General features: G+C 35.2%; 1 protein-coding gene across 2 annotated transcripts in view; it reads left to right on the forward strand.

Annotated features, from left to right (window-relative positions):
- Positions 1-17,313, forward strand: part of LOC129312335 (uncharacterized protein At3g06530) — a 31,186-nt gene extending 13,873 nt beyond the window's left edge. For both annotated transcript variants that reach the window (XM_054954889.1, XM_054954890.1), the window contains 20 exons: positions 424-557; positions 788-869; positions 965-1,127; positions 3,333-3,408; positions 3,573-3,746; positions 3,828-3,893; positions 3,971-4,075; positions 4,203-4,292; positions 4,987-5,180; positions 5,257-5,461; positions 5,565-5,747; positions 6,622-6,717; positions 6,836-6,903; positions 6,991-7,324; positions 8,454-8,669; positions 9,202-9,876; positions 9,972-10,369; positions 15,127-15,373; positions 16,042-16,212; positions 16,936-17,313. In XM_054954889.1, coding sequence (XP_054810864.1) covers positions 424-557; positions 788-869; positions 965-1,127; positions 3,333-3,408; positions 3,573-3,746; positions 3,828-3,893; positions 3,971-4,075; positions 4,203-4,292; positions 4,987-5,180; positions 5,257-5,461; positions 5,565-5,747; positions 6,622-6,717; positions 6,836-6,903; positions 6,991-7,324; positions 8,454-8,669; positions 9,202-9,876; positions 9,972-10,369; positions 15,127-15,373; positions 16,042-16,212; positions 16,936-17,166 — 3,908 coding nt within the window. In that variant the 3' untranslated portion in view covers positions 17,167-17,313. The remainder of the gene's footprint in view (positions 1-423; positions 558-787; positions 870-964; positions 1,128-3,332; positions 3,409-3,572; positions 3,747-3,827; positions 3,894-3,970; positions 4,076-4,202; positions 4,293-4,986; positions 5,181-5,256; positions 5,462-5,564; positions 5,748-6,621; positions 6,718-6,835; positions 6,904-6,990; positions 7,325-8,453; positions 8,670-9,201; positions 9,877-9,971; positions 10,370-15,126; positions 15,374-16,041; positions 16,213-16,935) is intronic.
- Positions 17,314-18,416: the final 1,103 nt, after the last annotated feature.

Here is an 18,416-nt window from a genome sequence, read left to right on the forward strand (position 1 = left end):
AAGTCTAAATGCACTTCTAGTTTTATCTTCCCTTTTCCCATTTCAAATACCTTTTTGCCTGGCAACTGACTGTCAAGCGGAATTCGTCTAAGCTCCTGCTGTCCACAAACTCAGCAGAGTCTGATTTTTATTTGTATTATGGTTTGGGATATATGAAACTTTACTGGTTGTGCGTGGATGTATGTCACTATAATGTCTTTGCATACATATTTCCTAGAATGTCTTTGCATATGCATCAATTGAAAGTTAATATCTCATTAATAGATTCATTCAGTTTGTATTTTTGGCGGTTACTTTTCTAGTTTAGTGAAATATCAATGTTTGAGTTTATTTATTTATTTTGTTTTGTTGTATATGGTCATATTTGTATTCCTGGACAAGTTTCTATCTGCTTAATCTTTTGCTTGTCTTTTGAGTCTGTAGGTGTCCCTGTTGAAGTCCAAATTGAAAGCCTTCAGTGCTTTGCATTTCTTTGCAGCCTGTCACAAGAAAGATGTCAATTTGAACTTCTAGCTGAGTTTCCTTCAGTTCTTGTTCCATTGGCTAGTGATAACCAGGTATGATTTCCCCCCCTTGATTCCAAGCACATTGGAGGTGCTTTTCCTTTTTCTATCCTCCTTTGCTTTTCATTCTGTAAAACATGATTATCAACAAATTGTTTTCTTCCATGTTGTAATTTGAGAAGCCTATGCCACTTCCATTCGTGCTGTTCTTTCCCCTCGTCTTTTCTCTTGCAAGAAAATGGAATTGGCCAAATTGATTCATTTTCATTTCCCCTCATTTTTAGGGTACAAGGATTGCGGCCATGAACTGCATTGATGGGCTATGTGTATTGTGGTCTCATCTTGAACGTTCTGGAAAGAGAAATGGTACTGTACTGTACGGTGAAAACAATTAGATTCCGCCCTACATGTCAAATGTTACGTTGTTATTTTACAATTGTTTTTAAAACTGGTGAAAACAGGGAGCAATGCAACATGGAGCCATTTTCTGGGTGATTTTTTGGGTTTGATAGATCAGCAAAAAACACTAATATTGTCTGATGAGAGATTTCTTCCTTCAATGTTTGCATCTTTGCTGGGCTCAACCTGTCACAGCATCTTAGTACCCCAAAATATTGAAAACAGGTATTGTTATAATGCTACCATAATTATTTATTTGTTCCCTATTTTCATGAATTATTTCTTCGTCTAATAAATAATGTTACTGTGACCATGCTCATTTGACGGAACCAGCTTTGTGGGAAATTTCCTAAACAGTAGACTTTCTAATACTTATTACGTTTATAGTGAGATGTTTTCTGCCACATTTCCTTGTTTCACAAATCAATCACATAGCTCAAGCGAATCAAGATTGTGGGAAATCATCTTCATAATTATCACCATGTGAACGGATGCTCATCTCCATGAAGATGATAAAAGGGTCTAGAAGGCTGGCCCTTATAGGCTTTACTGTCTTAATTTTTTATTTATTTTTGTAATTTTTATGACTCAATCCCTAGTGCACCTTTAGTTTTAGTTCTTTAGTGTCAGTCTCTTAGAAGGCAAGAAGCAGCTACTTACATGACGCAACATTGTTGTTGATGATGATTAAGAATTGATTGTGGTGACTTAATTTTACGAATTATGATTTGAATTATGAGTAATAGTATGTTTGAATGGTCTACCTATTAATTTATGTTTGAATTTTGTTTGTAATATTGTATTACAAACATAATATTGTTATTGATGATGATTAAGAATTGATTGTGGTGACTTAATTTTACGAATTATGATTTGAATTATGAGCAATAGTATGTTTTAATGGTCTAACTATGAATTTATGTTTAAATTTTGTTTGTAATATTGTATTACTCATGCTTTTTATTTAATCTTTTTAAAAAGAAAAAAAGCTTGATAAGAGTGGAACATATAACTTTGAGTCCGATTAAGAGAGGTAGAGGAAGGCCTAAGAGAACACTCTTGGAATTGTTGAACGCGATCTCTTAATTAATAATATTCCTAAAAGCTTGATAAATGATAGAGCACAATGGCGTCTTGCAATCCATGTAGCCGACCCCACCTAGTGGGATAAAGGCTTGTTGTTGTTGTTGTTGTTTAAAAAAAAAAAAAGGGCTTAGGTGCTACAGGGCTAGGCCTAGAAAAGTTGTGTACGGAAGGTCTTTTCAGCCCAGTGATGATTCAACCTTGACCCTTGGCTGGGCCAGCCCTTATTGATAGTTCTACTTTAAGATGAAAATTGCATTTGAAGAGCAAAGAATTGGGGTGTGAATTATAGAAACTAGTTTGAGTGGTTGAAATGTCAATTTTGGATATTCTGTGTCAATGGAAAAGGAGTTAGTTAGGTTGTTGGTTGTTCTTTTTGCTCAAGGGTAAGAACAGAACACCTGCTAATCCATTGTAAATTTCTTTTGAACACTCACTTCAGCAGTGTCCTTTGTAATTTATCATGCATTTTGATAATAATTAAATATGACAAGTATTCTTTATAATTTATAAAGGGCTGTTGCTAGATAGAGACAATGGAAGGTATTAAATGAGACTTCTTGGTTAACAATATATCGAAAAAGTTTGGTTGTTGATAGAGCACAATGATATTGTGTAATCCATATAGCTAACCCCACTTAGTGAGGTAATGTTTATTGTTGCTAGATATAAGGGTTGCTGACCCCACGTAGTGGGATAAGGTTTGTTGTTGTTATTGTCGTCATCAGATATAAGGGTTGATACTTGGTGTGGAATTTGAAGGTTTTCTTAGTTATCAGCTTTTTCATTGGCTGGAAGGCAAGGGCCATGTTTTTTGTGGTTAACGGCTCAGTTCCAAAATTTAAAGTTTAGAAGAATGAATATATCTAATGTCCATAGACATTGACATTATTAGGTCCTATGAATGGTAAATTCTGTTGATATTCATATTCTGTATTTTTTAGTTGCTTATCATCGTTTTTATTTCTTCTGTTGTGAAGCACACCTCTTCCCTGTATCAAATTCTCTTGTACTTGAGTTAAAGCAATGAGAATCTAGCGAGAATTATTGCTGAGGACAACCTTTGGTTATACCAGGCCCACCCCCTGGGGGGGGGAAAGGTTATAGTTTATTTGGAAGTCACTTTAAGGAGGTTATTTTGACACTTACATTTGTCATATTTGTCATATGGGAGACCAAATTGGATGGGGTTATTTTGTTTTGCTCCATGGTGATAGGATCTGATCAACTACACACCCAATGTATAATGCTTTGTTAGTCTGGCAAGTCTATTTTCTTTTTCTCATTAAATAATTGGTCGAGCTTACTAATTTTCATTTTCTTTCTGTGCCTAATTTTTTCTCTCAGATTTGATCAGTCTACAAAAGAAAAAATTCTTTGCTTCATTTTGGGTTCTGCTTTGAAACTCTCAAACTATGGCAAGGTTTGTTATGTTTTCTGAACTGTTTCCTTCTCCGGTTTTATGCATAGAATTTGTGTTCTTAATCAAAGTTCTACATCTTAAAAGTGTTTTTATACTATTATGTGTATTGCTTTTATGTAATCTTAGGATAGCAATTTATATTTGTACCTTGGTGTTTCTTTCAGCTGAAGATTTTATCCTTGCTCAAGGGAATTGGAAAAGGCATTGCATGTGTTAAAGAAGTTGTGTCACTGTTTTCCCTACTTTTGAACAGACGGAATCAATATGTTAATGTTCTAGATAAGTCCTCTCAGAAATTGTCAAGCATTGAAATTGAAATGCTATGCCTATTACTTGAGGTAAGTGTATCCAGTTTATTTTGGCTGAGGGCACCCTTCCATATGGAATTTGATGTGAACTAATTCATACTGTTGTCGTAGAGCTGTGTTATGTCCTCTTCCTCTGGTGGAAATGATTTTGAAGATCATTTACTGACAGCTTTGCGGGTAAGTGATATAACATTTCTACATTAGGTGGTTTTATCTTTCATGTGCTTACATGCTCTGGCTACTGCCTTGGTCAGTTGGATTCTACTACTTCCAATCACCCTGCCTTTGTACAGCCCTGTATAACCGTTCTGAGGAAACTTAGTTGTCAATTCTATAGGGGGTTGAAGATTGAAGTAAAGGTATCCAAATTATGTCATCGCTTTACATAATAATTGATCAATTTAGACCCACATTAAATCATTTTGCATTTGTTGTCCTTGCTTGATGCATTAAATTTCTGACAATTAACTTTCTTATGTTTTACAGGAGCATTTGTTTCATGAGCTTTTGTTTTTGTGCCGTAATGCTAATGGTGATATACAAACTGCTGCCAGAGAGGCTGTATCGCGTATAGATGTAAGTTCTGTCCTCATCAGTTGTGTAATTTTACATTATGTGTTCAATTTAGTATATCTTTTATTATCTGTTAGTTGGTTGGCGTGTTGGATTTATTTTGTTGTTGCTTACCAGTATGATGCAGAATAGTTTATGGGAGCATCTGATTTTTAAATAATGAACTTGAGTGGTTGCCAAAGAGAATTTTTTTCCTGATAGATAATATTTTTGCAGATTAAGAACTTTAGTTTTATGCCTGTGCCATAAGATCTTTAATCAATTCGGTAAATTAATAGATCTTTTTTCAATCATGCCTGTTTGAACTCACGACTTGCCAGTTAAAAGTAGAGCACCCTAACCAGGAAGCCACAAGTCTATAAGGCAAGTCAATAGATCTTATATAAGCAATGCTCTGCTTGGAACTGATGGTATCCTGGTTTGCAAAATGTGCATTCGTGCATGTACACATTTTTAATGTTGGTTTATCTGAGAATGGGATTTTTGAATAAATATTCTTTTAAAATTTTGATGTAGCTGGTAGTGATTTGAGGGAGCATGTGGTTCTTTTGTGTCATGGTCTATTATACTTTTTGTTTAGGAACTATTTTCCCTTTTTAATGTAGTGGTTTTCACCATATTAGTTATAGAAGAAATTCTATAAAGGAAAAAGTGAAAGATTAACTGGTGGTCAGTGGTCTTTGTCTTGGGATTGCAGATTAGTTTCTCAGTATTTGGCGACATGCTTGATATCATACTTAAAAGGGGAAGTTGCATAAATATCTCAGAATCCAAGAAGAAAAAGAAACTAAGCGTGCATGCAGAGGAAGGCATATTTAGAAGGGAGAATTCTTTCTATATCCTTAGTTCTCTTCTTGATGTTTTATTACTGAAGAAAGACATAACAAAGAGGTTAGAAAACAATTGCTTCTTCTGGATCAACAAAATAAATAGTATTTGTGCTAACTTTCCGCTTTGATGGTTGTAGGCACATGCTTATAAACCCCTTATTTAAGCTTCTGAGCAAGATTTTTTCCAAGGAGTGGGTGAATGATTCTCTCTTCCAGGAGAAGGGCCTGGCCCAACCTTCATTAAGTGAGACTAACCTTAATGCAGTATGTCATATTCAACAGACTTTGTTGATAATCCTTGAGGATATAATCACATCTCTCGATGGCAGTGCTCCATTTAAGGTTCATTTTTATTCTTGATGCTTCAAAGTTCAATATGTCTAACCAGTTATTTGGTTTGCCTGTTTTTCCCTAATTCAAATTTATTTTCTGTTTTTGTTCTCAGGAAAATATAACAAATGAAATTGACTTGAAAGTCCTGATAGAGTGTGCCCATTCTTCGAATGATGCAGTCACCCGTAACCATGTATTTTCTCTGCTTTCTGCTGTTGCTAAAGTTTTTCCTGAAGAAGTTTTTGGGCATATACTTGATATTGTTGCTGTTGTTGGAGAATCAACTGTCACACAGGTTTGTCAATATATGATTAAAGCAACTTTGAAATTTGGGGTAACAGTGAAGAGTGTGCTTGGATTTCGGTTAACTCTTACAATTGATTATAAGCTATATAGGGGAAGGGAGAGTCATGTTTTAGATGGATTGGTTTTTGGGTATTCTATTTCTTCAAATTATAAGAAGATTATAAGCAATTATTGATATTAGGGACATTTTATTACAATTGATTGGGGGAGGGAAATTTGGGCCTAATAGAAAAGGCTTGGCCAAAGCCAAGATACTTTCCTCTCCGTTTATCTTTTTTGGTTTGTTTTTTCCCATACAAAAGCCATCATATCATAGTTACCATAGCCAATATGAGAGTCTAGGATCTTAATTGTAAGGAGAAAAATACTTCTATAGAAACGTTCCACTAGTGAGTGTGGTCGGCAGAAAAGAATGACATTTTTTTGACTTGTTACATCACAGCAACGTGAAATTCCTTTTCTAAATTCATAAGCAAAAAGTTGAGTAAAACTTAAAGATATGGTTTTTCTTCTTCTTTTTGATAAAATAAAAGACATGCTTTAGATGGATTGACTTTTCGGTATTCTATTTCTTCAAAGTCGTTGTAGTCTCACTGACACAAAATTCTAGCAAGGTTTTGCTAATATATTTAATATCACAACATGTTCTAATGGGTCAGGCTAGGGTTTGGGATTATTAAAAAGTGTATTCTTGGCCTGTTCAATATATGGGTTTCAGAATTTTGTAGACTTGCTTGTTTTTTAGTTGGGATCTTTCAGGCTTATATCTCATATCTTCTGTTTGGATTGGGTGTGTTTTGACCCATGATCAGGTCTAGTTCAATATATAGTCTGCATTCTCACCATTTGATTATTATCTGTAGATTGACAGTCATTCAAAGCATGTTTTTGAGGATCTTATATCCACGATTGTTCCTTGTTGGCTGTCTAAGACTGATGATGTAGAAGCATTACTGAAGGTAGTTATTTCTTGACACACACACACACGATTTTGCGTGTGTGCGTGCGTGTGTGTATCCAAATGAATAGAAGCAATTCTAAGCATGTCAATATTTTAATATTGTTTTTTCCCTACAGATTTTCATGGATACATTGCCCGATGTTGTTGAGCATAAAAGATTGTCAATTGTTTTATATTTGTTAAGGTAAGCTACTCTTTAAGCTATATTTCGCTTTCCTTAACTTTGTTTATCGGTTCACAAGCTACATGTAACCATGCTCTGACTTTACAGAACTTTGGGTGAGGGTAAAAGCTTGGCTTCATTGTTTGTCCTGCTTTTCCATTCACTAGTTTCAAGGGAACAAACTACTTTCCTTGATATCAAGGCTCCAGATGCATTAACATTTTATGCAAGAGAGTGGGAGTACAAACTGGCTGTGCAAATATGTGAACAATACACAAGCGTGACATGGATTCCTGCTTTAGTTATGCTGCTTCAACGACTGGAAAATGACCCTGGACTCTTTCTAGAGTTGTTTCTTGCAATGCAGTTTACTTTGCACAAATTGCAAGATCCAGAATTTTTAGTCAAGATGGAATCAGGAGAAGATGCGGATGTCATTCAGGTATCGTTCTCTATGTATTCGTGGTTTATGACACCTTAAGTCTTCAAGCATCTGACTTTATTAATGGCACAATATCTCATGAGGGTGTTCACTGTTCAGTCTGTCTCCATGATAGAGACGCATACCTTTTATAACATTCATATGTTACCAAGTAGATCCTATAATTACCATTGTATTGTAAAGCACCTGGACAGGTTTGGCAAGGGGGTGCCTATCTAAATACATGCATTCCTTTCCAATCGAATTTGCCACGACTTCAAACAATGTGCTGTGCCACAAAATTTTGTTCTCTTCTTGCCAGAGACATTAAAATAAATAATGTAAGATGCTGTAACATTTCTGCAATAAAAATGCCGCTGAAAAAAAAAAAAAAATCCAAACTGACTGTTACTTGGCAAATCTATAAACCCTGTGGTGAATAGAGAACTGAGGTAAAGTAATCCCAACCAGAGCTACAGCTCACACATATATGATGGGACATTTATTGAGGTTTGCAATCCTGTAACCTGTCATTAATGTCAATCCTTTGCCTTCTTCATTGTGTGTCTGGGGGATATTTTCCACCCAATTAATCTGCAAAACCTCAGAAAAGTGCTTCTACCACCCAACATGGATGAAACTAGTCGCTTAAAAGAATATATTCCTAAAATTATTTTGTAAGTCTCATTAGAGTTATTTCAGTTTTGACATTCCTTCTATCATAATATAAGTTGTGCCTTGGAATACCTGATGCCATGAAGTATTGTACTCTAACTAGATGGTCCTCAAAATTCAACTACCTAGATCGATGAAAGTTCCTCACAATTCTCTCAAATCCTTTGCTTTGGCATATATTATAATTCTCCCAATAATATCTATAATGGCCTGCTATTGTTTAGGCAAGTGAGGCACAGACCCTTCGCTGATACAAATTTTCATCTTTAAGCAGAACGATTGCTCATTATTTGATCGTGTATTTAATTTCTTTCATTATTCTTTTAGTCCTCTTACTGAGATGCTCATTCTAGTCTCTTGTTATAGTTTTGCAATCAATTTATGTATTCATGCTGCTACTTGGTATGGTTGAATGCTACTGTTTATTGCCAAAATTTTAATTTCCTCCAAAGTTGTGACTGTTTTGATATTACAGAAGGGACTTGGAAAGCTTATGGAGCAGATTGTTTTTCTCTTACAACTTGTATTTTCAAAAAAGAAACAACTGAAGTTCCCTGTTATTCTGAGAAAAGAGTTAAAAGAAACCATGCGTGCTGCTGTGCGAAATATTACCTTGGTCATGATACCTTCAGCATACTTTGGGAGCATAACTAAGTTGCTCCGCCATTCAGATAAAGATGTTGGTGAAAGGGTAATTTCTTAAACTATAATTTGTATATCTCGTGTTATACTTCAAAATCTTTGACATTAGGACCATGTAGCACAGATACTTCTAAGAGGTTAACGTACCCATATTAGATACGTATCCAATACAATACATGTATTGCACTTCATGTTACATGCAATATATTCTGAAACTTTAATTATTGATTTTTTCCCCCATCTGAAATGCTTCAAAATATCTCAAGCTTAGTTTTGCTGTTAATATCGCTATATTACTTTTGAAATACTTAGTTAAACTACATTTTTATATTATTCATTGTGTTAATTTGTTAAATATGTACGTAATTACAAATGTATATCCCCTGCACCCATATCCTACAATTTTAAAATTTGTCGTATCTGACATATCTCTGTGTCATAGTTTGCTTTCTTTCTTTTTTTTTCCCCGGAGTAGTTGAGTAGGAACAGCTTATATTTCTTGTTTCATATGTAATTCATGCAATGATGAGCAATGTGAGATAAGGAATGTTTATTCAATAATGGCATATTTTGTGTTGCAGGCTCTTGGGCTTTTGTGTGAGACTGCAAGAAATCATAAAGTTGTTAGTTCAAAGAGTAAAGAAAGTAAAGCTCAAAGTTCAAATCCATGTTTTCCTTGGTTTAATATGAATGAGAGTGATCAAAAGTCGTTTGATAAGATGTGTTCTGAAATTGTATGGGTAATTGATGATCCAGCTGAGGGTTCAAATACATCGTTGAAAGTGGCAGCAGTTTCTGCATTAGAAGTTTTAGCGAACAGTTTGCCTTCTAATAATTCAATCTTCGTTCTATGCCTCAGATCTGTTGCAAGATCCATCAGTTTGTGCAACTTGGCTGTGGCTTCTAGCTGCCTTCGAACAACTGCTTCCTTGATCAATGTTCTAGGTCCAAAAGCTTTAGCAGAGCTTCCTCATATAATGGAAAATATGATGAAGCTACTTTCTGAACTGTTCTCTGATTCAGATATCAAAGCTCAAAGTATGGAGTTTGTTTCCTCAGCCTCAAAAGACTCATATTTGTTATCTGTTCTCATCACTCTGGAGGTAGTTGTGGACAAGCTTGGTGGATTTCTAAATCCTTATCTGCCAAATATAATAAATCTTCTGGTACTTCATCCTGAATATATCTCTGGAATGGATGCAAAGGTCGAATCTAGAGCTAGTGGGCTTCGCAAGCTCCTTGCAGAGAGAATCCCTGTAAGCCTTTATTGTTTTATAGTATCATATAACAGTATTAAGAAATCAACATTTTGGTGTTCTCTTTACTTAGCAAAGCTTTTATTTTGAAACAGGTTCGACTTGCCCTGCCACCATTGTTAAATGTTTATCCTGCTTCTATTAATGCTGGGGACAAGAGCTTAGATATTATGTTTGACATGTTGGCAACCTTTGTCGGCACCATGGAAAGGTCATCTATTGTTGCTTTCCATGGAAAGATTTTTGACCTTTGTCTTCTTGCACTTGATCTGCGTCATCAGAGTCCTGTTTCTGTTCATGATATTGACGCAGTAGAAAAAAGTGTGATCAATGCAATGGTTGCTCTGACCATGAAACTTACTGAGAGCATGTTCAAACCTCTATTCATAAAGAGTATTGAATGGGCAGAATCTGATGTGGGTGCATCAGTAGGTAGCACTGCTAGGGCCATATCCTTCTATGGCATGGTAAATAAACTTGCAGAGAGCCATCGGTAAGTCAATGTCTGTGTACCATATTTTCATCCTTTAGTTGGTATTATTTTCAAAAGTGCCTCTTTTTACTTGCTTTATGGGCTTCTCAAAAGAGACTTTTTTGAAGCATCTCTCTAGAATTATTGGGTTTATTATGTTTCGATTTTTAAATAATAGAACACTAGAATTTTCAGAGAGGAAAAATTGTATTATCTCATTCATCTTCTAATGTACAAACTGGTCCTATATATGCACATCAAGAGAGATAAAAACTGATAAATACTAATAAAGCCTAATTAATGATCCTAATAAATGCTAATTATTTACAATAATGACATAATATTCTCACGCTCCTCTCAAGTTGGATCATAGATGCTAATCATGTCCAACTTGCTTATATAACTCTCAAATGCTAGCTTAGGTAGTCCCTTGATTAGCACATCCGCAGCTTGTAGCTTTGTAGGTAGGTATGTTAGACATACAATGCCTCCTTCTACTTTCTCTTTGATAAAATGTCTATCCATTTCAACATGTTTAAATCTCTCATGCCGTACAGGATTCAATGCCATGCTTATAGCAGCCTTATTTTCACAATACAATTTTATTGGTGGATCAACTCTGACTTGTATTTCTTCAAGGATCCTTCTTATCCGTAGTTCTTCTGTAATTCCTTGAGCTAATGGTCTCAATTCTGATTCAGCACTGCTTCTGGATACAACTCTTTGCTTTTGACTTTTCCAGGTCACTAAGTTTCCCTGCACAAATGAGCAACAGCCAGAGGTGGATCTCCTGTCTCCATAGGTCTCCCCCTAGTCGACATCGGTGTAAATCTCAATTGTCCTTTGATCATGTTTCTTAAATAACAATCCCTTACCAGGTGTACCTTTAAGGTATCTGAGAATCCTATATATAGTTTCTAGGTGTCTCTTCCTTGGATCACACATGTATTGACTCACTACACTGACAGCAAAAGCAATATCTGGCCTTGTATGGGATAGATAAATCAGCTTCCCAACCAGTCTCTGATATTTGTCTTTATCAACGGTTTCTTCTTTCTCCTTGTCTTCTTCAACTTCATCATTAGAGTTGTCTTCTCCTTCTAACTCCTTAATGCCGCTTTTCTTAGGCAGCGGCTTCTTTTTCGAGACCACAATAGGAGTTTCCTCAAGTTTACAACCCAACGTGCCACTTTCCCTGAGAAGACCAAGTATATACTTCCTCTGCGATACATATGTTCATATATTTCTTGTTTTGTCTTAGCAATTTGCATCCCGAGAAAATATTTCAAGTTTTCAAGATCCTTAACTTCAAATTCCTTACCAAGGACAATTTGTATCCTTGCTATTTTGTCAACGTGATCTCTTGTAAGGATTATATCATCAACACACAATGAGAATGCACTTCTTAGCTCCCTCAGCCTTAACAAACATCATATGATCTGACAATCGTTTCTTGTAGCCTTCTAACTTCAGGACCTTTGAGAATCTGTCAAACCATGCCCTAGGTGACTGTTTCAAGCCATACAATGATTTTTTCAGCCGGCATACTTTGTTATTGCTGCCTCTATCAAACCCAGGAGGTAAAGTCATGTAGACTTCTTCCTTCAATTCTCCATTTAGAAAAGCATTTTTGATATCTAGATGATGAAGATGCCATTCAAGATTGGCTGCCATTGACAATAGAATTCTTATAGTGTTCAGTTTTGCCACTAGTGCAAACGTCTCTTTGTAGTCTATGCCATAAGTTTGGGTGAAACCTCTTGCTACTAATCGTGCTTTCAACTTGTCAAGTGTGCTATCAGCCTTATACTTTGGGGTAAAAACCCACTTGCAACTAACTAGTTTCTTACCTCTGGGCCTTTCAACAATCTCCCGTGTTCCATTTTTCTCGAAAGCTCATATTTCCTCCATAACTGCATTTCTCCATTCTGGTATTTCCAGTGCCTCTTGGATGTTGTTAGGAATAACAACTTTATCCAAATTAGTGATGAAGACTCGGTAACTAAAGCCTTGTAAGATACATGCTTCTGAATCGGATGCAAAGTACAAGACCGAGGTTGTTTCCGAAGGGCAATAGGTAGATCAAGATCAGTAGATTTACTTCTTTGTTCTAAGTCATCTGGCATATTAGATAGATCATTCCTTGGTACGTCAGCTTCAGGGACTACCTCTAGTTCTGACTCTCTTGGTGCCTTAGATACAAGTTGCTCACTATCTTTTGTTTTCTTCTTTTGAGTGTAAACTAACAACTCCCCCTTTTGTGGTCTTTCCACATCTTTCTCTGTTTTCTTGTTTTCCTCAAACTTTGGCATAAAAGGAGGTTGGTGAAGGTGGGATGTTGGACAGAGGTGATGGTTCTGGTAAAGGAGACATGGACTCAAGGAGTATATACTTAGTGTTAGGTTCTGGTTCCCAAGTTTGAGATTCAGCTATATTCTCCCCCTGAATTGAGGAATTGGAATAAAAAGGAATTTCTTCATAGAAAGTAACATCGAGGCTTACAAGGATGCGTTTAGAAACAGGATCGAAACATTTATATCCTCTTTGAGTAGGATAATAGCTAAGGAAGATACACTTGATAGCTCGAGGTTCAAGTTTACTGCTTTGGTGAATATGAACAAAGGTTGTGCACCCAAACACACGAAGCGGAAGTTTGGTTTCAATGTGGGATGTAGGAAAAACACTGCAATTTTTGGAGATGAGTTTTGAAGGCTAATATTTGAATGGGCATTCGGTTGATGAGATAGGTTGCGGTTAAAATGGCATCTCCCCAATAAAACTTTGGCACATTGCAAGTGAACATGAGTGCTCTTGCAACTTCAAGAATATGTCTATTTTTCCTTTGTGACCCCATTTTGTTGGGGTGTATGGGCACACGTACTGGTATGGATAATCCCATGCATCTGGAGAAAATTACTCAAAGATTGGTTGAAGTGTTCAGTACCATTGTCAGTGTGTAAAACTCGAATGCTAGTATTGAATTGGTTTTTGATCATGGTGAAAAAACTCATGAATGTGGATGCAGCCTCGGATTTGTTTTTTAAAAAGTAAACCCAACAAACACGAGTATAGTCATCAATGAAGGAGATGAACCATTTTGTTTGAGTATGGTTTGAAATGCGAGATGGTCCCCACAATCATTGTGGATGGTTGTGAAAGGATTGGTAGGTGTGTATTTGGCTTTAGGAAAGGAAGTTCGATGGTGTTTGGCAAGTTCACATACCTCACACTAGATTTCACTAGGATTCAAGGTCGGGCATAAGGTTGGAAACAGCCGTTGAAGGTAATGAAAATTAGGGTGACCCATTCTCTTATAACATAAAATCATGAAATTTAGAGGTAGATGCAGAATTACCAATAATAGGTGGGTTATCCACTCGAGTGATGACCTCTAAATAGTAGAGCTCCTCATATTCATTGGCACTACCGATTGTCGCACCAGATAATAGATCCTGTAACACACATGTAATGAGAGAAATTTAGCAAAACAATTTGAGTGCTTGGTTAGTTAACTAGCTGAAAGTAAATTACAGTCAAGTTTTGGCATGTGAAGGATAGATTCCAAAATAATAGAATTTGATATACGGATACTCCCTTTTCTTGCCACCGGTGTGCTAAGGAGCCGTCTGCAATTTTCACTTTAATATTTCTGGCACATAGGATGTAAGTAGTGAACAATTGATGACAATTAGTCATATGATCAGATGCCCTGTTATCCATGATCCAGACCACTGCACTTCGAGTCGTCTTTAAAGCCTAAAGAAAAGAACCTCTTTTTGCCACTAATGCCATGGTTGCAGATCTAGAATTATGCATAACACTACATAAAAGTAGCCACAGCACCACTTCTAGCACTTAAAATGAGGAAAAGGCTTTCTGATAGACTGAAATCAGAAGCTACAACCTAATATACTCCAAACCCAGCAAAACAGGGCACTAACAACACCATACGACCTGATATGGTTTGAAAATGATGTACCCATCGACCAGATTGTGCTGGATCTGGTCGAAGAGCGTGCGTTGTCACTGTCCGAGAAGATTGCGTTCTGAACAGAGCCTCCACGCGCCGCTGGAAGCTTGCTGATGCTGTGAGCAGGGGTGGCGCATGTGTTCCATACATGCTGCTGTTCGCCGTCACCATCCTAGGTTTTGCTGTTTGGAGCCTCCTAAGTACCTCTAGGGTGGCGGTGAGATTCAAAACCTGCTCCACCATTGTCCACACAAATGCCCTCACATACTGTTCAGGAGGTCTCATTCTAGCCATTCCAGAGCTAATCTTATTTGAAATTTTCAGCCTTATGCTTTGATACCATGTGGAATTTTTAGAGAGGAAAAATTGTATTATCTCATTCATCTTCTAATGTACAACTGGTCCTATATATACACATCAAGAGAGATAAAAACTGATAAATACTACTAAAGCCTAATTAATGATCTTAATAAATGTTAATTATTTACAATAATGACATAATATTCCCATGAACACTTTTTTTTTATGTTTTGAGTAAAGCAATATTATGTCATGTCTATAAAGGTCCTTGTGTATTATACTATCTAATCATGGTGATTGGCTGTTGAGTTATATTACGAAACTTCATCTGAAACTGACATTATTATATATTATATCCATACTTTGTTTTTAGTGAGAAGTCCTTCCTTTCTCATTTAAATTATGCGTACACAAGTAACTTTAGCAACACAAACAGTTTTCTTTGTGGAACTCTTTAAAAGTAGTGACTGAATTGCTTCATCATTTCTTCACTGCTGTGCATGCGTAGGTCATTGTTTGTTCCTTATTTCAAACACTTGCTTGGTAGCTGTGTTTGCTATCTTAGCGATACTGGAGATGTAAAACCTTTGAGCCAGAAGAAAAAGAAGGCTAAGATTCTGGATGATAACGGTGCAAAGGGAGGTATTGTTTCTATCAAAAGCTGGCATCTTAGGAAGCTAGTCTTGTCGTGTTTACACAAGTGTTTTCTCTATGATACTGGATCCTCCAAGTTTCTTGACTCTTCAAACTTTCAGGTGAGGAAATTCTTTTACATTGCCACCACGATGCCAAATCTTGGTTGTTATGAACAAAGATATCTTTACTTTGGTTGTTATGATGAATAGGTGAACTTATTTTATACATGCCTGTCTTGTGTGCGTAAATACCTCCTTTTCCTAGAAACTAAAATACTGTATTTGATTCAATTAACGGCAAACTTTGATATGTACAGATTAGAGAAGCACTGAATGATTATGAATATTTATCTGCATTCAAGGGATATCTTTATCTTGCTTTTCCTTCTCCTTTACCATGTTGATAATTATTATTTTTATTTCCAAATTTGGATTTTAGAACGCAGTTAATTCCATTTTTTTCCTTTAAAACGCAAATCAAGATATTAAATATCTATATACCCCTTGCAATCATTATCCGATATGCACGCCTCCTCTTATTATTATTTTTTATCTAGGGAATAAATGACGTTTCACATCCACAAAATCACTTCTTAATTCCATTCCCCTTTTTTCATCAAGTACTTCCGAGTGATTAGGATTCTATTCAGTACTTTTGAACTTTGCAAATTATCTTCATTCTTGTTCCTGATGTTGCTTTGCATGATGAAGTTTATTGAAAGGTTGATCCTCTATTAATATAGTATTCGTGTTTGTATATCCTTTCACCTAAATTATGGTTGCTGCAGATGCTATTGAAACCGATTGTTTCACAACTAGTCATCGAACCACCAGCTTTGTTGGATGACACCCCGAATTTGCCTAGTGTGAAGGAAGTTGATGACCTACTGGTTGTATGCGTTGGTCAAATGGCCGTGACTGCTGGAAGTGACCTCTTGTGGAAGCCCTTGAATCATGAGGTAAATACAGATTTCTATTACTGTGGGGGATTTTATTTTTTGGGAATACCCAATCATGTAGTACCAAGCTGTAAAAAGAAGTATGAGAAAATACAATAATAGATTTCATTTTGGTTTTAGTCCCCGTAGTTCTATGTTGTTGTTCCCAGTTTCTTTAGTTTGATCTATTTGCAATGTTAATCTCTATATTTTTAAAAATACACATAAGGACATGAGCTGGCACTGATGGAGTTAATTTTACAGATGTATCCGTAACTCTATTAAGCTCATTGTTGACGTGTATTTAATTTTGCCTTTGTCTTCCACATTCTGTTTAATCCAAATATACAAGAAAGCCTTTTTGGCTTCCTTAACTTTTTATTTTTATTCATACCTAGTCAATTTATTTTTATGTCAACTTATTTTTACCCTATCAACTAGCAGGTTAGCAGAATTATATAACAAAATTAATGCTATCAGCATCAACTCTTGGTCCTTATGTACATTTTTAAAACTAGGGATTAATATTGTAGATAGATCAGACCAAAGAGACTTGGAACAACAAAATAAAAATTTAGAGATTAAAAACAAAATGCAATCGAAGTATAAGGGCCTATCCAAATTGTATTATCTAAATGTTCTCTCTCACCATTTTTCAGCATGATGAAATGTGTCTAGAATATCTCTTATTTTAAATCTCTTTTGATGGCTTATTCAGATTATGATGCCTTGTTTGTTTTGCAGGTGTTGATGCAGACACGGAGTGAGAAGGTGCGAGCAAGAATGTTGGGCCTAAGAATAGTTAAATATTTAGTGGAGAATTTGAAAGAAGAGTATCTTGTATTGCTGGCTGAAACAATCCCCTTCCTTGGTGAATTGCTTGAGGATGTGGAGCCTTGTGTTAAATCTCTTGCTCAGGAAATTCTCAAGGAAATGGAGTCCATGAGCGGGGAAAGTCTAAGGCAATACTTGTAATGTAAGTCAAGGCAGTCAATATGAGTTGATATTGTAAAAACATGTGGGAAAGTTAGAGATGACGGCAAAAGAAAAGGGAAAGTTAGGGTTGTTTCATTAAATTTTTGATTTAGGTGATTATATTAATATAAATGTTCATTTTTGTCATGGAAAGCATTTATATTTTCCTCGTAGTTAAGGGCAAGGTATTAAAAACTATATCCAGTCAAGCCATTGGTTTTTAAGATTAATGGTCTGATCAAACCACAAATAATTAAATTAATTTATTTTTATCATATATTATTTGTTATATAAAAATACATTTCAAATACATCAAGAATCCATATATAAATAAATTAGTTTCAAATAATAAGGGGCAAAGCACAGAAATGTCTATAAACCTTTTCTTTAATCTTTAAGACCTAGGATTTTTAAGTGGATTGGGACCTATTAATTTTATAAAAGATGCCAAAGTCAGGCTTAATTCTAACCATTCGAGCTTTTAGGCTTATTTGAGGTAATTTGAATGCACAATTATTAAATATTATTTTATTTTTTTATTTTTTAATTAATTTTATTTTTTAAGTTAAAATATTAAGATTTTCAATTTAATCTAATTTTAATTTTAATTTTATTAATAATAAAAATTTAAGTTAAGCCTATCTAGATTTGGATTTAGTTAGGATTTCTTTCAGCACAATCGGGCTGTTGGAATAAGCTTCAAGTAATGTTTTTTTTAAATTTAGATTTTTTAAACTAATTTAAATTGACTTGTTGAGCTTGATTTAAATTAATAATTTTAACTTTTTTTAATTTATTAAAATACTTTGATGTTGACTATGAAGTTTTAAGAATAAAACTTAATGAATTGAAAAAAGTTGGCTTATTTTATATACTCTATCATTGATTTTAAAATACTAAAAGTTCTTAAAGAAATATTTTTTAAAAAAAAATACCAAAAGCTCTTAATGATTTTTGTGTTTTCATTTTAGAGAGAAAGTAGCCTAAAGATCACACATATGTTGTAGGGGCATGATTGATGATAGAACTCCAAGATTTTTAATAGTGCTTTATCTCAAAGTGTAGAAGGATCCCTCCTCAATTTCATTTAAAAATACATCTACTCAAGAAAGAAAAAAGCAAATGATTTGTGTAGGAATTATTTCAATTCATATTTGGAAGAATAGCTCTATAAATCAAATAGTTTGCTTCTTATTTCATAATAGTGAGTGTGTAGATAATGAAATGAGAAATAAAATATTTCTCCAAGA

The sequence above is a fragment of the Prosopis cineraria genome, unplaced genomic scaffold (genome assembly GCF_029017545.1).
Source record: "Prosopis cineraria cultivar Desert tree isolate PC_DT_omini unplaced genomic scaffold, ASM2901754v1 PC6, whole genome shotgun sequence".
NCBI lineage: Eukaryota > Viridiplantae > Streptophyta > Magnoliopsida > Fabales > Fabaceae > Prosopis > Prosopis cineraria.